At 43.4% G+C, this 20,694-nt stretch overlaps 1 protein-coding gene across 4 annotated transcripts in view; it reads left to right on the top strand.

The window, feature by feature from the left end:
• Positions 1–20,694, top strand: part of SLC24A2 (solute carrier family 24 member 2) — a 244,902-nt gene that overhangs the window by 197,640 nt on the left and 26,568 nt on the right. For all 4 annotated transcript variants that reach the window (XM_045470240.1, XM_045470239.1, XM_045470237.1 and 1 more), the window contains 2 exons: positions 485–583; positions 4,113–4,231. In XM_045470240.1, the coding sequence (XP_045326196.1) occupies positions 485–583; positions 4,113–4,231 (218 nt within the window). The remainder of the gene's footprint in view (positions 1–484; positions 584–4,112; positions 4,232–20,694) is intronic.

The following is a 20,694-nucleotide window of genomic DNA, read 5'->3' as shown; positions in this document are numbered from 1 at the left end:
AATTAAGATAGATGGTTGAACAACTCAAAGGACCCTTGGGCTTGGATTTCCATTGTCACAAGCCAATTCTGAGATGAACATTTAATTCCAGAGTAATGGTTGTGTCTCCAGAGCATCTCTGTGTCTTTGGAGTTGTTTTGGATCTCAGCAGGAGGGGGAGTTTTAGTGATGATTGGTGCCTTCATTTATTTTGTAAGCAATTGGAAGGGAGGGAAAGAGGTCCGAGTCAAACCTCCCAACTATGGTCTGGGAGCTTGAGATTCTCACACAGATTTGGGCTAAAGAATCCACAAAGGTAAGAAAGTACCCTTCCTGTAGGGCATAGGGCATTTGGGTTGAGCAGAAAGTTGTGGTCGCTGCTATCGTGCAGCATAACTGAGGAAGCCACATGCGTGTTGCACCAATGCTTCGCCATTTTCCACAAGCCCCTCTCTTTGTCTTCCTCCTCACTGTGTCTCCTTTCCACTGCTTTCTCTTGCTTCAGGGAGGTTCAGAGAAAAGGCTTCTATTCTCCACAAGATCGCCAAGAAGAAATGCCAGGTGGATGAGAACGAGAGGCAGAACGGGGCTGCCAATCACGTGGGTGAGTGCAGAGAAACTTCATCCCATGCCTTTTCTGGAGTGCATGGAGGGGAGCAGAGATGGAGGACCCAGCATGGGCACCCTTGACTTAGTGCAGATGTGCAACCCTGCAGCTCAGCCCATTCCTGGGTGTCAGGAGGAGCCCATTTCCCGTGCGGGGTACAGGACATGAATGGATGCACTGTGTCACCTGCATTAGGGGACTCCAAAAAGAGTAAATGATTCTATGAGGAACCAAAGTAAAATCAGCTTCTATCCAGGCATTTCCCTTGAAGAGTAGAAAATCACTTCATTTCAGGAATTCCACATAAAGAGGATACACACACACACACACACACACACACATACACTCACACCTGTCATTTAATGTTTAACAAAAGGTGAAATTCTCCTTTCTGAAATTCTTGCCTGGTAACCAGATACTTATACTGTAGACTTATGATCTTGCCTACCCCACACCCGCTAAGTTACCAGATGGTTCACTTGGTCACCCCTAAACTGAGTGACAGGGTCCCTATGAGACAGTCCAACCTCTCCTTTCTTAAGAATTCGGCAATACTAACCCAGGTCTTTTTTGGCTGACTTTTTTCTGAGCACCTGTGTGACCAGATCGTGACACTCAGACATCTTATTTTAACTTGGAACATGATGTTCCTCCTCTCCTGTCTGCAGCTATAATATAACTCACTAATTCCAAATTCAAACTAAATTTAACCTAATCTGTATCTATGCTACAAACGATGCTATTGCCCAAGAAACTGCAGTTATCTGCAGACAAAATTCAGCAGTGTTGCACTCAAAATATATAACGTCCCTTAGAAGAGTTTCTGCCTCCCCTGTTATCCTGACTTCTAGCTCCGGGAAAATCTTTGGCCAAGAAACAGTTAAGATTCCATTGGGTATGAAAAGATAAACCTGGGGATGCCTGGGTGGCTCAGTCAGTTAAGTGTCTGACTTCGGCTCAGGTCACGATCTCACTGTCCGTGGGTTTAAACCCTGTATCAGGCTCCATGCTGATAGCTCATAGCCTGGAGCCTGCTTCAGATTCTGTGTCTCCCTCTCTCTCTGTCCCTCCCCTGCTCATGCTCGCTCTCTCTCTCTCTCTCTCTCTCAAAAATAAATTAAAAAACATTAAAAAGAAAAGATAAACTTGAAGGGAATAAGCTGAGTTGTTAAATGTCATGTGCAAGAGGTTTTCTCCTTACCTGTTCATGTCTGTTCTCAGACATCTTACTTCCTCTTTGGGACCTGATAATCCCATGTTAGCCGCGGGCAGGTTTGGCCATTGCAGGCTGGTCTTAAAGTTGTCTCACTTCAACCAATAGATACCCCAAAGCCCAGTTTCAGTATTTCCTGAGGTTTTAGTATTTGGTATTTTTAATAACTGGACCAAGCATATTGGGATTAACCGGCAGAGTCACACACAGCAGAACATCACATACACAACACTGTCACTATTAAAAACATGGAAAGTTGAAATAAATTTGAGTGTCTGTGGCTTTCCATGTTTAAATATATTTGTGCCTCTGGGGGCATCTGGGTGGCTCAGGTGGTTAAGCGTGTGACTCTTGGTTCTGGCTCAGGTCACGATCTCCTGGTTCGTGAGTTCGAGCCCCGCGTTGGGCTCCATGCTGACAGTGCCGAGCCTGCTTGGAATTCTCTCTCTCCCTCTCCCTCTCCCCCCCTCCCCTGCTCGCTCTCTCTGTCTCTCCCCACAAGCAAATAAATAAACTTAATTAAAAACGATGTATGCCTCTGTGTTCCGCAACTGAGTACATGAATAAACAAATACTTCCCCGTGATTTCTGAAATTTGGCCACTTCAAAGTCAATAGTTTTTATGTGACGACAAAAATATCTTCCAGCGGAAGTTACTGGGGGAAAAAAAAAACATTCTGACACTCTGTGAGCAGTCTGGTGCTGCTTGAATCTGATGCTGATGAGCATTACGATATTCCTGGCGACCCTGACATTGAACCACACAGCCTCATTGTCTCCTGAAATCCGAGAATTACCCAGCGCAGCCAGGGGCCTAAACACCTTTATACTTCCCTCCCACTGAAGTCATTGGCAGACCTTGGTAGCGCCTGATGACAGATCACCTGAGGTGCTCCTCTGAGCCCCAAAAAATAAATCTCGTAGCGCAAGGCAGTTACTGTGATAACGATCAGATGGTTTACCCGTCTCTGTTCCAGCACTGTGCTAAGGCTTTTTATGCATTTTTTAATTTAATTTTTATAGGCGTATCCTTGCATTGCATTGTTGTCAGTAGTCGCAGTGTTAGTACATCACTCCGGTTTCACAGACGAGGAAGCTAAATCGCAGAGAAGTTAAATTACTCCCTAAGGGTCCCATAGCATGAGCAGTAGAGCCTGGCCTGTGATGTCCAGTGTCACAGAGGCCAGTGACCCCGAAGTCACTTCTCAACAACCAGAGGAAATCTGGAATCTGTGCTTTGTGACCTGCGGCTTCATGCTAGCGAGACGTTACCTCTCGCTTAGGAATGACCGACTTTGGCCTCTGTGTCTTGTTCAGCTTCCTCTTGCCTTGCTTGCGATAGGCTGCCCAGGTGGGGAATGTGCTGAGTCGCATTCTGCTGGCTTTTTGAGAAGGCCAGGCTCTTGATCCTACCCCCACCACCTAGACTTCAGCAGAGCTGTGTGCTCCCAGAGCCTAGAGAATTAGAGCCAGAAGCAGTGGGCCTTAAGGTCAACCGGTGGAACCCCCTCGGTTTTTTTTTATTTAAAAATTTTTTTTAATTTTTTTTAATGTTTATTTATTTTTGAGAGAGAGGGGGAGTCAGAGCATGAGCAGGAGAGGGGCAGACAAAGAGGGAGACACAGAATCAGAAGCAGGCTCCAGGCTCTGAGCCGTCAGCATAGAGCCCGATGCAGGGCTTGAACCCACAAACCATGAGATCGTGACCTGAGCCGAAGTCGGACGCTTAACCAGCTGAGCCACCCAGGCACCCCTGAACTCCCTCATTTTACAGATAAGGTTCCTGAAACCTGGTGGAGGGGGGAGACTTGCCTAAAATGGCAGCCCGATAGTGGTGGAACAGAGCCTAGGACCCAAGTCTCCTGGGGCCCCAGCCAATAAATACCCCTTCCAGAATGTAATACAAAAGAAAAGAGCCTGTTGTTAAAAATATATAGGAGGGGTGTGGTCTTGGGTATAAATAGTAGTATGTAGACTGAGCATGGTTTGGGTGAAAAAATGTCTGTGTTCATGTTCTTGAATGGCTACTTGGTGAATTTGCCTAGTCTAGAGAATGCACACCATGGGAACTGAAAGGGCACTCAGGATGTCAGCCAGAGTAAGAGAGCCAGAGAGCTATTAAAGAGAGGAAGAACACTGATTTGCTAAAAGATGTTGGGGAGAATGGGAAAAATCCTCTGTCATTTGGCACAACCCTAACCCCAGGCCTCGCCACCCCTCTGGCCCGACATTTTAGGATGTTCTTTCCCATGTGGCTCTTACCCCCCATTGACTCCATTTGCTTTCTTTGTGTGTGTCTGAATTATATCACAGAAAAAATCGAGCTCCCAAACAGCACCAGCACAGAGGTTGAAATGACACCAACCAGTGATGCTTCAGAACCTGTGCAAAATGGAAATCTCTCCCACACCATGGAAGCCGCAGAAGCCCAGGTATGGCTTTTTTCCATTGGTCTTCTGGGCCACTGCTCCTGCTGCTGCCTTAACGTAGACGCACAGGCCCCACGCTCTCCTCGGAGGCCCAAGCTCCTGACCGGGCAGATATCGGACAGAATCATTTCTCTTTGTATTTCTCAGTACCAGCAAAGGGCCCTACCTGTGTCAAGCTCTTGGTTTATTGAATGAACACATATGTTATCTAAGCCGCTGTTTCTCAGAGTGAGAGTGACGGCCTCATACATTTAATCTCCTGGAGGTAAAAATGCAGATGAAACAGAAATTGGGGAAACGGCACCCAGGTATCAGCATTTTTAACTCACTTTCCAGGTGATTCTTAATAAATGATAAGGTCTGATGGCTGTTGCAGTCTAATCCTTTCTCTGTGTCTTTAAGATCAAGGTTCAGGAACAGGGAAACTACAGCCATCATGCCTCAGTTAACCTCTTTGACCTTCCCTGTCTCTGCAATGGAAATTAACCAATACTCTGGCCCATTCCACCACAGATTTGGTACTAGGCACTTTACATATGATACGGCCTTTCAGCGTCACAGCTGAAGGTATAGGCCTTCATTTTACACTTGAGGAAGCTAAGGCTTGACAAGATGAACTGGTTAATCAGTGTTACCTAGCTAATAGGTGGGTAGTTGAGCTGAGATTCAATCTCAGGACCGTCTAAATACAGCGTCTGCACAAATTCCACCCCGCGGCACTGCTGCTGGACCCCAGTGATTCACAAAAGTAAACAGAACCACCCAGAAGTAAATGATGCTTGCCAGATTTCTGGCTCTCATCCTCATCAAGTGAATCAGAATTTCTAAGGCAGAGAGCCCCAACCCGCATTTTAATCAGGCACCCTAGATCAGCGGTTCACAAACTCAGATGTGTTTACAAAGCTCCTGGGGGATCATATTAAAATGCAGCTTGTGATTTGTCAGGTCTGGAGTGGTCCCGGAGTCTGCAATTGTAACGAGTCCCCTGGTGATTCTGCTGCTGCTGGTGCAAGGGCCACACTTTGAATAGCACTGCTCTAAAGTTTGTGACCTACTTCTCTAGATAGAATTTTCGCAATGAGCTGAAAAGTTACACAGTGCCCACAAATAGAAGCCAGACTACAACAAATCTATTTCAGCATTCTCTCCTCCTTTATACCAGGATATACTCTGTAATGGAGCCTGTACTTGGGGCGGGGGGGGGGGGGGGGGGGGGAGGGGGAGCTAATTTTGCCTGTTGCCCTTATTCCCTGAAAGAGTATGCAAGAAAAGTCTCTTCACTTAATGGAAAGGGTAAAGATGTTGGGCACTATTTCATGTACCTATTGGTCATTTGTATGTGTTCTTTAGAAAAATATCTAATTCAGGTCCTTTGCCCATTTTTTAATCAGGTTTTTTTTTTTTTTTGCTATTGAGTTGTAGGGGTTCTAATATCCAAAATATATCATTAGCCCCTTATCAGATATAGGGCTTGCAAATATTTCTCTCATTCCATACATTGCCTTTCATTCTGTCGATGACTTCCTTTGTTACGCTTTTCACAAGATATACATATATCAAATGACCACGTGATACACCTTAAATAGATACCATTTTTTTTTGTCGGTTACACTTCAGTAAAGCTGGAAAAGAAGTAACTAAAGAAATGATAAAGAAATGGAGCTCCTTCTGCCCTGTCTCGTCCGCCTTCTAGGCTCTCACCCTTCTGTCCAGAGCCCTGTGGTCCCTCCGCATTAGCTCAAGGGTAAGCTAGCGGAGCAGCTTACGTCCACATGGATAAGCAGCGTGTGGCAGTGGGAGGCAGGCCCCAAGGACATCTGGCTGCCCTTGGGGATGGCACGGTCACAGGTGTGCCGAGGGCAGCGTAGCCATCGTGCCTCTCCATCTGGCTGGCAGAGGGACATCTGTGACCCCCACGAGGAAGCACCTTGCTATAGGGGAGAGAGAGAGAGCCCCACCTGACCCCTCTCTGAGCAGAGCTGTGCCCTCAGGTGTCACGCAGGGAAACAGGACAGATTTGTGTACCACCTCAAGGGCAAACAGACCTCCAGAGGGCCACCCCACCAGCTGGCTGCAGGATGGCGGATTCACCAGGAGCGTGTTACCTCATCCACAAGTTACAGATAATAATGGTGCCAGCCTCGTTTGGGTTATTGGGAGAGTTACATAAGATAATGTATGTAAAGCGCTTAGCACAGAGCTAAATGCTGCTCTTTATGTTGTTACGTGCCCGTACTTACCACATAAGTCCCATCCAAGGTGTTCCTTCCCTGAAGGAACTCGTTTAGGTAAAATGAAAATGTAATACATATAAATAGATATAGATGGATATAGATGAACACACGCATACACATAAACATATGTAGACACACATATATAATGTTTGGGGGCATTTAGGATATAATAAATAAGTGAACCTTTGTGGTAAGTAATTATAGCCCAGGGTGATCACGGAGCTCTGTACCGAGGGCTCTGGGAACCTGCCAGAGGAAGAAGGTGACACTAACAAGGGAAAGTGTAAAAGCTTCACGGAGGAGGTAACATTTGACTGTATTGATGGGTGCATGGAAGTTTGTTGCTCAGAGAAGGAGATGATAACAAGTGCAAAGGTGTAAAATCTGAAGAGGGAAGCTCATGTTTAGTGATTGGTGAGAAAGCCGGTGGACCCGGGAACTGAAGTACAAGGTGAGGAGTGAGGAGAGATCCACTAGGAAAGGTAAATTGGGCAGAAACTCTTCAGCTGTTCAATCAGAAAATTTTCAGGTATCACCTCATATGTATCAGGCACTGTGCTGGGTACCGGGGATGCCCACACCAGAGAATTTACAAATACAAACCAAGATGTACTTATAGGTGACCATAAGGGCCATGAAAAAAATAAAACATGGTGACGTGACGGAGGACTAGTAGAGGTTCCCTGTAGGTTGGGAGACAAGGGAGGACCTCACTAAGGAAGTGGCATTTGAACTGAGGCTGAACTCCAAGGAGGCAGCCAAGGAATCAGCACCCATGGAGGCAGAGATGAGTTTGGCTTGTTGGAGGAACAGAAAAGTCAATGTGGCTGGTGAGTGGGAAGCAGAGGGAGCGGAAGAGGATGGTGGTGATGAGGTTGGACAGGAGAGCCAGGCAGAGCTGGCTCATCTTGGAGACCATGGTAAGGAAGTTGACTTCCTTCTAGGGCAGCAACACACCATTGGAGGTTCCCAGATGCGATCTGCACTTCTAAGAAATCCCTAGGGCTGCACTGCTGTGAGAAGAGTAGATTTGGGGCAAGAGGGTCATATGTCAATAGTGGAGTAAAGGGGTCGCTGCAGGAGTTGAGGCTCAGAGCTGATGGCAGCACGGACCAGTGCAGTAGACATGAAGGTGTGGAGAAATACATGGATTGTGAAGGGTATCGTAGGCACCGCCAAGCACTCTAGACTTTACCCTGTCGGGAGTGGAGAGCAACAGAGGGTTTAAAGGAAGCACTGACGGTGTCAGATTTGTATGATAGGACAGTGCCCTCAGGGTGGTCGGGAAGTGGCCAGAGTTAGGGAAGATTGGATATAGGGCAGCAAGGTAAGAGTCTGTTGGTTCAAGGATCAGCAAACTATGGTCCGTGGCCGAATCCGGCCTGCAGCCTTTTTTAATTCAACCCATGAGATAAGAATGCTTTTGCATTTTTAAAGGTTTTTTTTGAAAAAGCACTAGCAGCATATGTGACAGAGACCATATGGACCACAGAGCCTAAAATATTTACTATCTGGCCCTTTACAGGAAAAGTTTGCCCCGCCCCCCCAGACCATCTGCAGTCTTTCAAAAAAAAAAAAAAAAAAAGAAAGAAAGAAAGAGAATGAGGAAGCCCTTCATGTATTGATACGGAATGATCTTCAATATATGTTCAATGAAAAAGGCATAATGCCAAATCGTATCCAGTAAAGTATGTTTGTATGAGGGGAGAACAAAAGGACGGAAGTAACATAAGTTTTTTCTCGGGACACTGTTGAAAAAACTGGCCATGCTGACTACCTCTTAACCAGGGCCTGGGGGCAGGGGGTGGGAGGGAGGATAACGAGCCAGCGTGGCAGAGTCTTTTCAGTATGCAGCTTTCTGAAGCTTTTAAATTTTGAATCAGTTAACTGTATTCCCTATTCCAAAAAAAAAAAATAATAATAATAATAAAAATAATAATGGGTTAAATTAAAATAGAATCAGTTTAATGGTTTGAGATGAGAGACCATGGAGACAGATCACATGAATTCAAATCCCTGATCTGCCTCTTACGTGCTCTGTGACATTAGCCAAGTTACTTAACCTCTCTGTTCTCCATTTTCCTTCTCTGTGAAAGAAGGATCATAATCCTATTTCATAGCATTGTTGTGAGAATAGAATGCTCTTAGAACAGTTCTTGGCCCATAGAAAACACTGCCTGGGTGTTTGCCATTACTAGCAGTACTCAGTATAACTCAAAAACTGGTATTACGTAGCCCAGGTGACAAGGCCTTAGACCAGGTGTTGGCTGTGGCGTGGATGGCAGGGGCTGGATTTGAGAGCCGTGTCTGTCGTGGAATTGAGAAGAACTGGTCACAGAGAGTGAACAAGAGAGGAAGGTGTAGATGATCCTGAGACTGCCAGGCTGGGAACTCCGGGTAAATGGGGTAAATTAAGGCCACGACTCCAGAAGCAGAATTAAGGTGGGAAAACGGCTCAGGTCCCCCCAAAGCACAGCTTCACAGAAGCGAGTCGGTGCCTTTATTATGTCAGTTTCCTCTCTCTCCCAGTTGTATTTTTACCAAGCTACGTGAAGAATGAGGTGTGCATCCTGACTTTATTAATGGAAATTATGAGCCCCATGCATCATGTGCTCATTGCTGGTATTCTCCGGAGAGGTTAGCCTGTCTCGTGTAATTAACCTGCTGTTTAAAAAGCCCTATTTACAAGTGAACTAATTTTACATTGACACCTCACTTCTGAGAGCTGTCTTCAGTGCAGACGTTACACTGGCAATGAAGAACATTTTAAAACCGTCTCTTTCACAGAGGAAGCCCCTCTGCGGGAGGTGTTTTGCTTCGTTCGTACATTCTCTGGAACCCAGAAGTCATTTGACTTTTAAACGGCTTTTAGCGCTAATTATCTTCTCCCAGTGACTGCTGACACAAAACTGGTTTGAGCTGCCACGGGGAATTGACCAAGCTTCCAAATTTTCGGTGTTGGGAACGTATCCAGGCCTGAAAGACAATTCAAAGAAACAGTCTGTCCCGCCCAGAACCCGGCATTTTCTGACATTTTAATTTTGCCAACCTAGACGTGGCATAGGGTAGGCTTGCTGCATGAAACTGCCCTCCTTGCTGCGTCATGCTCCTCAAGGTGTGACACAGCAGACCCTTTAAATGTACACCCACAGGGAAGGGGGACATGGGGGGATGGCTTGCCAACTTCTTAGATTCCGAAATCTAAAACTCTAACTTTTTTTTATTGGGTCCGACGTGCTCAGGTATCGTGAGATGGTTTTTTACATGTTGCAGCTCTCATTTCGTTTTGCCTCTAAGATTTCTCTCTGTCCTTAAGAAAGTCAAAACTGTCCTTGCTTTGGTTAAAAGTTGTGCAGAAGATGCAAACAGTTTTATAGAGGAAAATCACATTCTTGGGAAAAGAAGATGTAGACAGATAAAAAGACAGAGAATGTGGGAAATGCATGCTTTTCTTCTTACTTGCTTTCTGGAAACTTAAATATCCCCTTACTGTGTTCAGCCCTTCCTTTCTCCTTTCGGGAACTCAGCCCTGATTTATTTCTCCCCAGTCTAGCATTGGCCTTTACCTAAACTCGGGAGAGTTTTCAAGGTCTGCTTTCATAAAGCCTCACAGTGCTGATAAAAATGTTTCCGTATTATGTGACTAAGTAAAGAATGAGGAGGGAAGGATGATGAGACTGACTGGGATTTTAGATTTCTCTTAAAAAAAATAAGAGAAAATGGCATAAAAATATCTCTTCTCCACTAAATTTGGATCTTTGAGGGTGGTAAAACAAAAAAAAAAAAACAAAAAAAACAAAAAAAAAAAAACACAGGCATCGTTATGAAGGCGCAGTTTGTTACATGTTGTTCTTGTTGTTCTATGAAATTGGAGCTGCTTTGGGAGACTTCATGATAAATTTTGGTCAAAAATGTTAGCTCTGATAGGGATTTCCAAGATTATTCAAGCAGATGGTACCTAGAATCCCCATGATGTCTTCCTAAAATATTACCCTTGGTTAGCAAACGTTTATGTTCTCAGCAGTAGTGAGGTTTAACGGAGGGTTTGTGAACCTCGAACCTTCCCGTTATTCAGAGAGCAAGTATCTTTTCTCGGTTACTAAGGTGTAACGGCAGGTTCGCCACTTTGAAAATTTTAGACTAGAATTTCCCCCTATATTGATGAGATAATTCAACCTCTTGGGACACGGTGAAACATAATAAGAGGATTCCGGCCCTCAAGAAATGGAGGCTTTTGGGTCACCTGCGTGGCTCAGTTAAGAGTCCAACTTCGACTCAGGTCATGATCTCGTGGTTTGTGAATTCGAGCCCCGCATCAGGCTCAGAGCCTAGAGCCTGCTTCCAATTGTTTGTGTCCCTCCCTCTCTGCCCCTCCCCTGCTTGTGTTCTCTCTCTCTCTCTCTCAAAAATAAACATTAAAAAATAATAAAATAACAAAATAATAAATGGAGGCTTTGGTGGAAAGTGGGTATGTGTCTCTGTGCCTGATGCCACCACAGCATGAGACAGTGCCAGGGGGGAGATGCGAAGGCCCAAAAGTGAGAGAAAAAGAACATCCAAAGCTTCTCCACCTAACTGAACTTTTCAAGGCCCAAACCATGTTAGAACTATGATTGACTTAGAAAAGAAACTCATTAGTATCAGAGAAAACCCAATGCAAACTATTTTTTGAAAAAGTAAAAGTTAGGGGCCCTCAGGGGGCTCAGTGGGTTGAGCGTCCAACTCTTGATTTGGGCTCCAGTCATGCTCCCAGGGTCATGGAATCGAGCCCCCCATCAGGCTCTACGTGCCTGCTTAAGATTCTCTCTCTCTCTGCCTCCGCCCCTTCTCCTCCACTCACACTCGCCCTCTCTCTAAAAGATAAAATAAATCATAATAAAGAATTTAATAACAATAAAGTAAAATAATTTAAAAATAAAGTAAAAATTATAGTGTCTTAGCTAACAGGCCTCACAGGAGCTCGTACCATTTCTGAAAATGATAACATTTTTTTTTCCATCTCTACATATATTTTCCTAAGGAAAAGTTGAGGTCCAGTTTGTATATCTGATGACCTGAGCAATATTTACTGATAGCTTAAGATGCACTCAAAGGCCTTTCAAACACATTTTCAAATGAAATAAAGATCAGACTCTAGTTTCTGACTAAATTTGAATATTGACAAGGAATTATATATTCACTGAGAATCTTACTGTTAATAAAACCATTTGTCATTGTGCTTTCTGAAGGAGTTTGAAGAATGTCTATTAATCATTCACATAAAACACATTAAGGGCTGACTATTAATAAAAAGGAAAAAAACTCTATTACCTCCCTAGAAAAAAATACTGACATTAATATTACTGTTCCTAGGAGTATTTCTAATCCATTTGATAATAAAATGATGAGAAGGATTTTTGAATTATTTTTTATGATTCTCTAGTAGCTTTTATGTTGACAAATCTTTTATGATTTGTATTGGCAAGATTTACGAAGCCCATGAAAACTATACAAAAAAAAAAAAAAAGATTTACAACAGCAATACAGAAAGAAATCCATCTTGTCTGTAAGTTGCACCTCAGAATTATTTGGGCAAAATGCAAAGCAAAGAAAAGCAATTGCATTTCGCCGGACTCTTCAGATGCTATTTTACATTGCAATAAAATGGTCTCTTGGCTTTCGGAAAACTTAGGTCTGGACAGCTTCATCACTCACAGCAAGAGACTTTGAATCCTTGATTTCAATTCAAAGTCATGTAGATTATGTTTTTTTCAGGTTGCCATTGCTGGGTAAAACCTTATCTTGTTTATAATATGCTAAATTTTTGATGCTTGGATTGTTGGTTTTTTTAATTTTTCCATCTATATGTAAAACAAACCTTATGATGGTATTAGAAGGGGAATGAATTATTTCCTACCACTGGGTGGGCAGAGATTTATCACTTTTTAAAAATTTGTTTGCTACTTAAACCAACAAGCACTCTGTTGGTTCAGGGTGTCCACACAGAAGGCAACACAAATGTCTCAGATGGTGCATCCTTCCAAAAAGAGCTGCTTTGGACTTACCTCATTTTGACTTATCTCTTAGAAGATAGTGAGAGAAACATAGAAGATAAAAAACAGATTATATATATATATATATATATATATATATATTACAAAGACATTGAGAAACTAAGAGAACAAAAGTAAAGAAATTATCTTAAAGGCTCAAAGAATGAGTGAAAAAAAGTAATTTCAAAATAAATTACAGCAGGTGAGCACAATGATTTATTTCAAAGCCAAAAAAAAAAACCTATTCAAAAATGAGATATTTTGAAAAGATAAATATTCATACGGTCAGTGTATTTAAGTCTTCTTGGGCTACCATAACAAACTATCATAGACTGGGTGGCTTAAAGCATAGAAATTTATTTTCTCACAGTTCTGGAGGCTCTCAGTCTAAGATCAAGGTTCTGGCCAGCTCACTTTCTGGCGAGGGCTCTCTTCCTGGCTGCCTCCTCCCTACGTCCTCATATGGCCTTTCTTTGTACACATTAGGTGGGACAGGGGGACCCTCTGATGTCTCTTCCTACAAGGACATTAATTCTGTTAGATCAGGGGCCCACTCTTTCAACCTCACGTAGCCTTAAGTATTTCCTTCAAGATCCTATCTCCAAATACTGCAACACTGGGCGTTAGGGCTTCAACATAGGAATTTTGAAGGGACACAAACATTCTGTCCATTATTAACAGTCAGTAAGGACTCATCTTCGAGTTGAGTAAATAAGTTTTTTCCAAATGTAGCTCTCTGGTTTTCCATCACTGGGATCTAACGGGTTTTTTTTTTTTTCTTCCAGACTCTCCTGTTTTCATTCCCTTTTCAAAGAGAAAATCTAGCAAATGGCAAGTGAGGTCTTCTTTAGCCATAGAGCCCTTAGCTGACCCATCCCAGAACTCTGAGTTTGCTTTCAAGATGACTCACAACACACCTTACTTGGCAAAGCCTGAGCTATGGCTCTGGTATCCCCCAAATTTATTTTTTCTTGTGTCGCCTAGAGATTTTGAGTACAGATTTTTGAGTCTATGAAACCAAAATGATCCACAACCCAGTAGTAAATATTTTTATAGGTCGATCTTTTTAATATGCCTATTTCAAGCATGATGTTCTGTTTCTGTAATAGGTACAATGAAGGCCCCTGGTATGCTGACCGCACTAATTGACCAATGAATTTAGGGGAAAATGGAGATGAGAATCCCTTACTGTCCCTGAGCCAGCTGGTATTTATGGGTGGGAGTTTATAATAAATTTCTATTTCTATTTCGCCTACCTAGGCTATGGCATTTTGTTATGGCAGCCAAAGCAGACTAATACACTAACTATATGGGAGGATTTATCTTTTTTAAATATATCATTTTTTAATAGATTGCCTTTGTAAAGCACTGGTATGATTTGAGCTTACAAAATGGAGCACACTCTATAGAACATTTCTTGGGAGGCACCTTCTACTTGCCCAATAGTTGTTGATTTCAAAGACTTTCACTGTATTAAAATGTGACTGCATTTTTGGCAATTTTACCTTTGAGAGTTCCAACTCTGCTATTGTTTTTAGCTCTTCACAAAACACAGAATCAAGGTGTCACAATATTATGAGTCTTGCCATCTGCTTGGAAGCTTTGTTTCTGATAGAAAGTCTACTTACAGCCTACCTACTAAAATAAAATCACATTTTCTCTGTAGAGCTGTGGAATTTTCCCTTTCATCCTGTTTATAAAGGCCTTCTATTCATTCATCTTACCTAACAGGAAAATAGATTCGATTGTTGACATCACTACAGTCAATGAACACTCAATAAATGTTGGATGAATGCATAGCTGGAGGAACAAAATTATTTGACTTTCACGTCAAATAATCGATTTATAGAATTTTATTGCTGGAAGTATCATAACTCCCTTAGTCAAACTTCTTTCTCCTAGATGCCTTTGAAGAAATTATTTTCCTAAGCATTTATTAAAAGTAATAATAATAACCAACATTTATTGAGTGTTTACTGTATGCCAACCACTGTTTTAGGTAACTTTCATAATGATCTCAGTTAATTTTAGAACAGTGATAATGTTGTAAAAGCATGTTCTGGAGCAGAAGTGGGTCTTCTTTACCTACTAATCCCTTCTCCAGCAATTTCCTTCATTAGGTAAAGGCCCTTTCAAAATTCTTCTCTCCCTAGGAGCCTCCCCCACACCCACTGGACAGGCACACGCACCTTGTCACCAGTTCCCAAGGAAACCTAATTGGAAAAGTAAAACATGCCATCTTTGTCAAAGAGAGTATTTTTAATGCTTCAACAATGAAAGAGGATGGAAGTAGGAGGCAAAGCAGACAGTTCCCGTTTAAAGCCAGTGCCCTTTTGTTGTGCATGCTCTGCCCCTGAGATTCTTCTACTGGCCTTTGAGCACTGGAAGCGGGCGTCTGGAAATAACCCACCTCCTACTTCAGTTCTTGCTAAAGTTAGCCTCAGGAAAGTTTATTGTTGTAAAGGGCTTCATCCGTCTTCTACAGTGTCCCCTAGATATTCATTTTAGAAGTATCTAGCGCGAGATCAGCCACAGTTATGGGAATCGGGGGTGACATCGAGCAATGAAATGCACATAAAATCTCAAGCCCTCATTTTGGCCATCCGTGAGCTTGCTTGTCCCTTCCTCCCGTGTGAAGCCTGGGTGAAATTTCAGTACTTTCTCCTTGGGCAGAGATGCTGAAGCATAAGTCTTTCTTCTGCACCTGCATTTGAAGTCAGCCTCACATTTCTTATTTATTTATTTATTTATTTATTTAAATTTTAATGTTTATTTATTTTTGAGAGAGAGAGAGACACAGACTGAGAGTGGGGGAGGGGCAAGAGAGAGAGGGAGACACAGAATCCAAAGCAGGCTCCAGGCTCTGAGCTGTCACCGCAGAGCCCGATGCAAGGCCCAAACTCACAAACTGCGAGATCATGACCTGAGCTGAACTCGGACGCTTAACCAACTGAGCCATCCAGGCGCCCCCATGTTTAAATTTGTACCTGGTACCTTGGAGGTCTCACCCACAGAGAGAGAGGAGGGAGGAAGGCATCACAGTGGCCCCTCCTATCCACAGACTTCCAAATCTGCTCTTTATTTCCCCTTCAAGTTGCCCTGGATGCTGTAACAAGAATGCCAGAGAATGGAAAGCTTAGAAACAACAGAAATGTGTTTCTGACAGTTCTGGAGGCTGAGAAGTCCAAGATCAAGTGACAGGTGATGGAATCCACTTCCTGGTTCATAAACGGCCATCTTATTTACTGTGTCCTCACATGGTGGAAGGGGCAAGCTAGCTCTCCAGGGGTTCCTTTCTAAGAACATTAATCCTCATTACCTCCCTAAGGCCCCACACTCTAATAGCATCACAAAGAAGGGTAGGACTTCAACATGAATTTCAGAGGTACACAAACATTCAGTCCACAGCAGCCTCAGAGAACAGGAAGAGAATGCAACTGAGAACAGGTGTTTCTGATCACCTTTTCCAAGAAACGCAGCCCATCCAAACCACCAGAAATTAGTTCTAGGCTCAAGAAAATTAAGCAAAACTATGTCAATTAAATGCTTAGTGTTTTCCATAGCTAGCATTTTTGGCTTAATAGGTCAAATTTATTACAAATAAAGCTGGTGTCATTGGGCATAAAGCACATTCATTTTTTATTTAGCAAACCGATTTTTTAGGAGTGAGGAAGGGAAGGAGTGTGAAATGGGGAAAGAAATTCTGGCTAGGAATGAAGTGGAAGGTCACTTGGGCCTGACTTCATCTTAGGGCCTTCATCCTTTAAATGCGGCGGGGTGGGGGGGGGGGTCTCCATGTACCAAGGCCCTTCAGCTCTGAACCTTGGGGGCTCCTTCTCTTGGGGCCTAGAGCTCCTATTTTAGATGATTGCAGAGGTCTGTGGTTGTGGCTTGTCTTTCATGATCTATCAGTGTCCATATAATGAACCGAATGACAAAACTTCTTGGTCAAGAAAGTGATCCCACAGCAAAGCATTGCAGGAGACAAAGAAGTTCTGCCTCAGAACGACATGGATTTTAAGGGCTGCTGGGTCCTAAAATGCAGTGAGGTGTACCGGGACTTGGTACCCATGTACTTATGGGTCCCATGTAGTATATGTTCTTTGGCTATCCCAGCATTTCTATTCATTTGCCTAAGGTCACATGGCTAGTTAGTCACAGAGATGAGATTAATGGCCAAAGGCAAAAGGATTAATGTGCATTAATCCCCAGGTCTCTACCAGACACTGTGCATCCATCCTGCAGTTGCCTGAGAGTTCCTATCCACAGTCTATAGATGAATGCCTCCCACGTAGTCTAGACATTAACCTATGTTAGTACCTTTTTTAAAGCTTTGTTGAGTGTGATATTTTTAATATTCTTAATGCACCCACCCAACCTCACTTCTTAGGCTTAGCAAGTGTTTTTATGGATCTCTCTTCCCACTCTCAGCCCCTCTGGGTCCTATAAAAAGTTCCTAGCATGCATCACATTCTTTTGGTGAGCTTTGCCCCATTTGGTCATTCATGTGGGCATCCTTATGGCTGACCACCATGGAGATATAAACTCTTTTTTCTACAGTTATAAATTATAGAAACAGCAACAACAACAACTATATTAAGGACCAGTCTTTTTAAGTAGAAATACAGATTACTTAAAATCTTTACTTTCACCCAACTTGACCATGCCCCAATGCTTTAGAGTAAATGAATTATATTCCTCATGGCTATTTGAGTACTGGCCTTTTATTCTATCCAGCATCATGCCACACTGAAGGGGCTCCCCAGTGAAAAGAAATGGCACTCCCAAGTGCTGAAGTGCATTGTCCTTCTGTAGGGGAGAGGGAGAACTTCACTTCCAACCTGAATCAAACCCCAAATGAGCTGAAATCTAGGCAGATTCGGGCGATCCTCTGAGATTGCTCCTTGTGAACTGGAAATAAGATGTTATTAGCAATCAATAAAACTGAACTTGAAGATGGCCTATATTCAGATGCCTCCTGGGTTTTCATTTTAATTCTCTGATAGAAGAGATTGCATTAAAAGGGATTCACCTTCACACTGAAATCTTGCACAGTGCCCTTCACAGGCAAGAATAAGAAATTGGGTTGCTCCCAGGAAATATTTTTCTGGCTGTGGAAGCAACCTCTGGGCTGGTGAATCCAGCTCAGACCCCTCCACTGGAGACCTGATGCCTTTTCTGGGGCACACCATCCCTACCAGGCACAAGTAGAAATAGTATAAGATACACATGCAAAGAAGCTAACTAGGTTCTCATGATAGTGGGCCACAAATGGAGAGGCTTTTGCTATTCTCCCACCCATTCAAAAAATAAAAATAAAAATAAGTTGATTGCTCCAGAGACCTCCCAGTAGATACTAACTGACCTCTGGAAGTACTCTCTTCTACCTGTAAATATTCTGATGGCCAGACCCCCCCAGGATCCAACCTTTAGTATTGATAAATAAATCACACAAGGTGATTGTCCACTTGTCACTTAGGATAACACACTCTCTCTCCCTCCCTCACGCACATACACACACACACACACACACACACACACACACACACACACAAAGTTATCCGAATAATTCCATCCAACCACCGAGGACTTGTAGTTTTGAGTCTGCCCTACCTTGTTTTGCAAAGATTCAAGGCTGCTTGCAAAAAATACTTCTGAGGAAAAAGGATAAAATGATGAATTTTGAGACAGTTCAGCACAGGCTGTAAAGGAAAAAGGAAAGAATAGGATTGGAGTAAGCGAGACAGACCCCAGAGGTGTGGTTGGTAGGTGGAGGTTACAAATTTGGCTCTGAATTCCTCAGTGAAAAGCAAGGGGAAAAAAATAGTAATTTACCTGATTCACAGTATTTCTAAGATTCTTCAAAGATTCTCAAAAGAGACATGACTTTTTCTAGTGCTGAGATGGGGAAGATATTTTTCTTCCTTGATTCCTCATAAAGAGGACATTGGATTAGTCAGGGTAAGGTTCCACTGTGAGCAACCACAAACCCAAAACAACAGTGGCTTGAGTAAGATAGAATTTTCTGTCTGTCTCAAGTCAATATAGGCAGCCCAGGGCTAGAACAGCTAGCTCTCAAGGGACATCAGGAACTCAGATCCTTTTATATTTTTTCTCCATTTCATCATCCAAGATGACTCTTAAAGCTCTGCCCAAAATGTTCCCATTCCAGCCAGTGGGAAGGAGAAAGGAGTGATGAAGGGCGCATCTGCAGCCTTTAAAGATACATCCCAAGGTTGCAGAGAATTCTTTCCATTACCTCCCATTGGCCAGAACCTAATCACATGGCCACACTTCATTGCAACAGAGGCTGTAAAGACAGTCTTTGTTCTAGGTCTACGTGAAAGTGGGCTTTCTATCACTAATGCAAATGGGAAGTATATTAGCTTGCTAGGGCTGCTCTAACCATGGACTGGATGGCTTAAACAACAGAAGTTTATTCCTCACAATTTGGATGCTGGAAGGCCAAGATCAAGGTGCTGGCAGAGTTGTTTTCCTCTGAGGCCTGTCTCCTTGACTTGCAGATGGCTGTCTTCACTGTGTTCTCACATGGTCTCTTCCTCTGTGCACACAAACCTCTGATGTATCTCTGTGTATCCTAATCTCCTCTTATAAGGACACCTTATAAGGACCCATCCTAATGGCTTCATTTTAACTTAAGGGCCCTTTCTCCAAACAGCCATATTCTGAGGTATTGAGGGTTAGGTAAGTTTAAACATGAATTTGGGGGAGGGCACAGTTCAGTCTGTTAACAGGCTCTTGCCACGTATTCTGCCGGCATCCTTGTAGCAGGATAAAGACTAACTTCTCTGGAGCCATTTGTTCTGTCTCCTCAAAAATCCAAGCGTCCTTAAAACTGAGTTAGCAGGGCGCATGGGTCGCTCAGTCGGTCAAGCGTCTGACTTCGGCTCAGGTCATGATCTCGCGGTTCATGAGTTCAAGCCCGGGTCAGCTGGTTCATAAGTTCAAGCCCCACGTCTGGCTCCGTGCTGACAGCTCAGAGCCTGGAGCCTGCTTTCTGTATCTCCCTCTCTGCCCCTACCCCACTCATGCTCTGTCTTTCTCTCTCAAAAATAAACATTTAAAAAAAATTTTTTTTAAACAAAACAAAAATAAACCCAGAGAGTTAGAGCCTACTGCACTAGCTCACACCCAGAGGCACTCAGTGAATACCTGCAAAGGATGGCAGTCACGGCCCAAGAAATCACAGCAGGAGCAGAGACTGGACACCAGGATTCCTGGCTCCACAACCTACTCTTCCCCCCAGGCTGCACTGGTCCCTTCGTGGTCTGACCACCAGCGCATATTACGTGGGAGCTTAAAAGTCGGGTGTTTTAGTCTCAGATTCTCCGTATCAGAAATTATAAAGCCCCAAAGCAATGATTGCTGGCCCTGCTTTCACACAATTCTAGGGCTTCTGCAAAGACCCCAGCACGTATCAAACTAGTTTCAGCCCTTATATCAAAAGTCATTTGAATTTTTTCTGGATCACTTTTCATTGTTCTGGTTTCTGTGGACACTCCACAGAAGCTTTATGAGGTTAGGGTGGGTTGCTACAAGGTCAAAGCCAAGATGCCATAGCTCTAGGAGGAATTGAAAACTTAGTGCACTGACTTCAGTGGCTTCTCCCCAGGACTGAGACTAATGAACATGCCAGCAGCCCCAGCTTGGGCAAAGGCAAAACTGGCCCCAGACTTGGAATGGTATTTTTTTTTCCACTTTTCTAACCAGCTTGCAAGCTGTCACCCATTGAACCAGAGTGAGATTGCACTTGGCAGGAAGACAGTGAGAATTTTCCCCCAAAATATACTGACAGCCTTGCTCCCGGGACACCTCTCAAATCCACCCCAAGGTCCTGGGTTCCTATACTCTGTAGCAGGACCCATTCCCCCAAGAGGCTATCGATTCTGCATGAAGAGCACTGTTTGTTTGGCCTGAGACCCAAGCTCTTCTCCTTGCTCATTTCTGCCCTAGCAACGCCACCTCAAATGCAGCTTTTGGAAGCTGTACAATACAGCTAATTGTTTGCATTGGACAGTAGTGTGTTTAGAGCTTATGCATCTAAACAGACAATTATTTTCTGCTATTTGCTAGTGGCACTGCCTGCCTGGTGACTTTGGCAGATGGAGAAAGGAGCTAATCCGTAGGTTATAAGCAGAAGGGTTATTGATGAAATGTCACCATCTGTTGGTGTCATTAA

Source organism: Leopardus geoffroyi, chromosome D4 (assembly GCF_018350155.1).
Source record: "Leopardus geoffroyi isolate Oge1 chromosome D4, O.geoffroyi_Oge1_pat1.0, whole genome shotgun sequence".
NCBI classification, from domain to species: domain Eukaryota; kingdom Metazoa; phylum Chordata; class Mammalia; order Carnivora; family Felidae; genus Leopardus; species Leopardus geoffroyi.
Note: the sequence above shows the minus strand (reverse complement) of the source record. Positions and strands in the feature narration are given on the sequence as shown.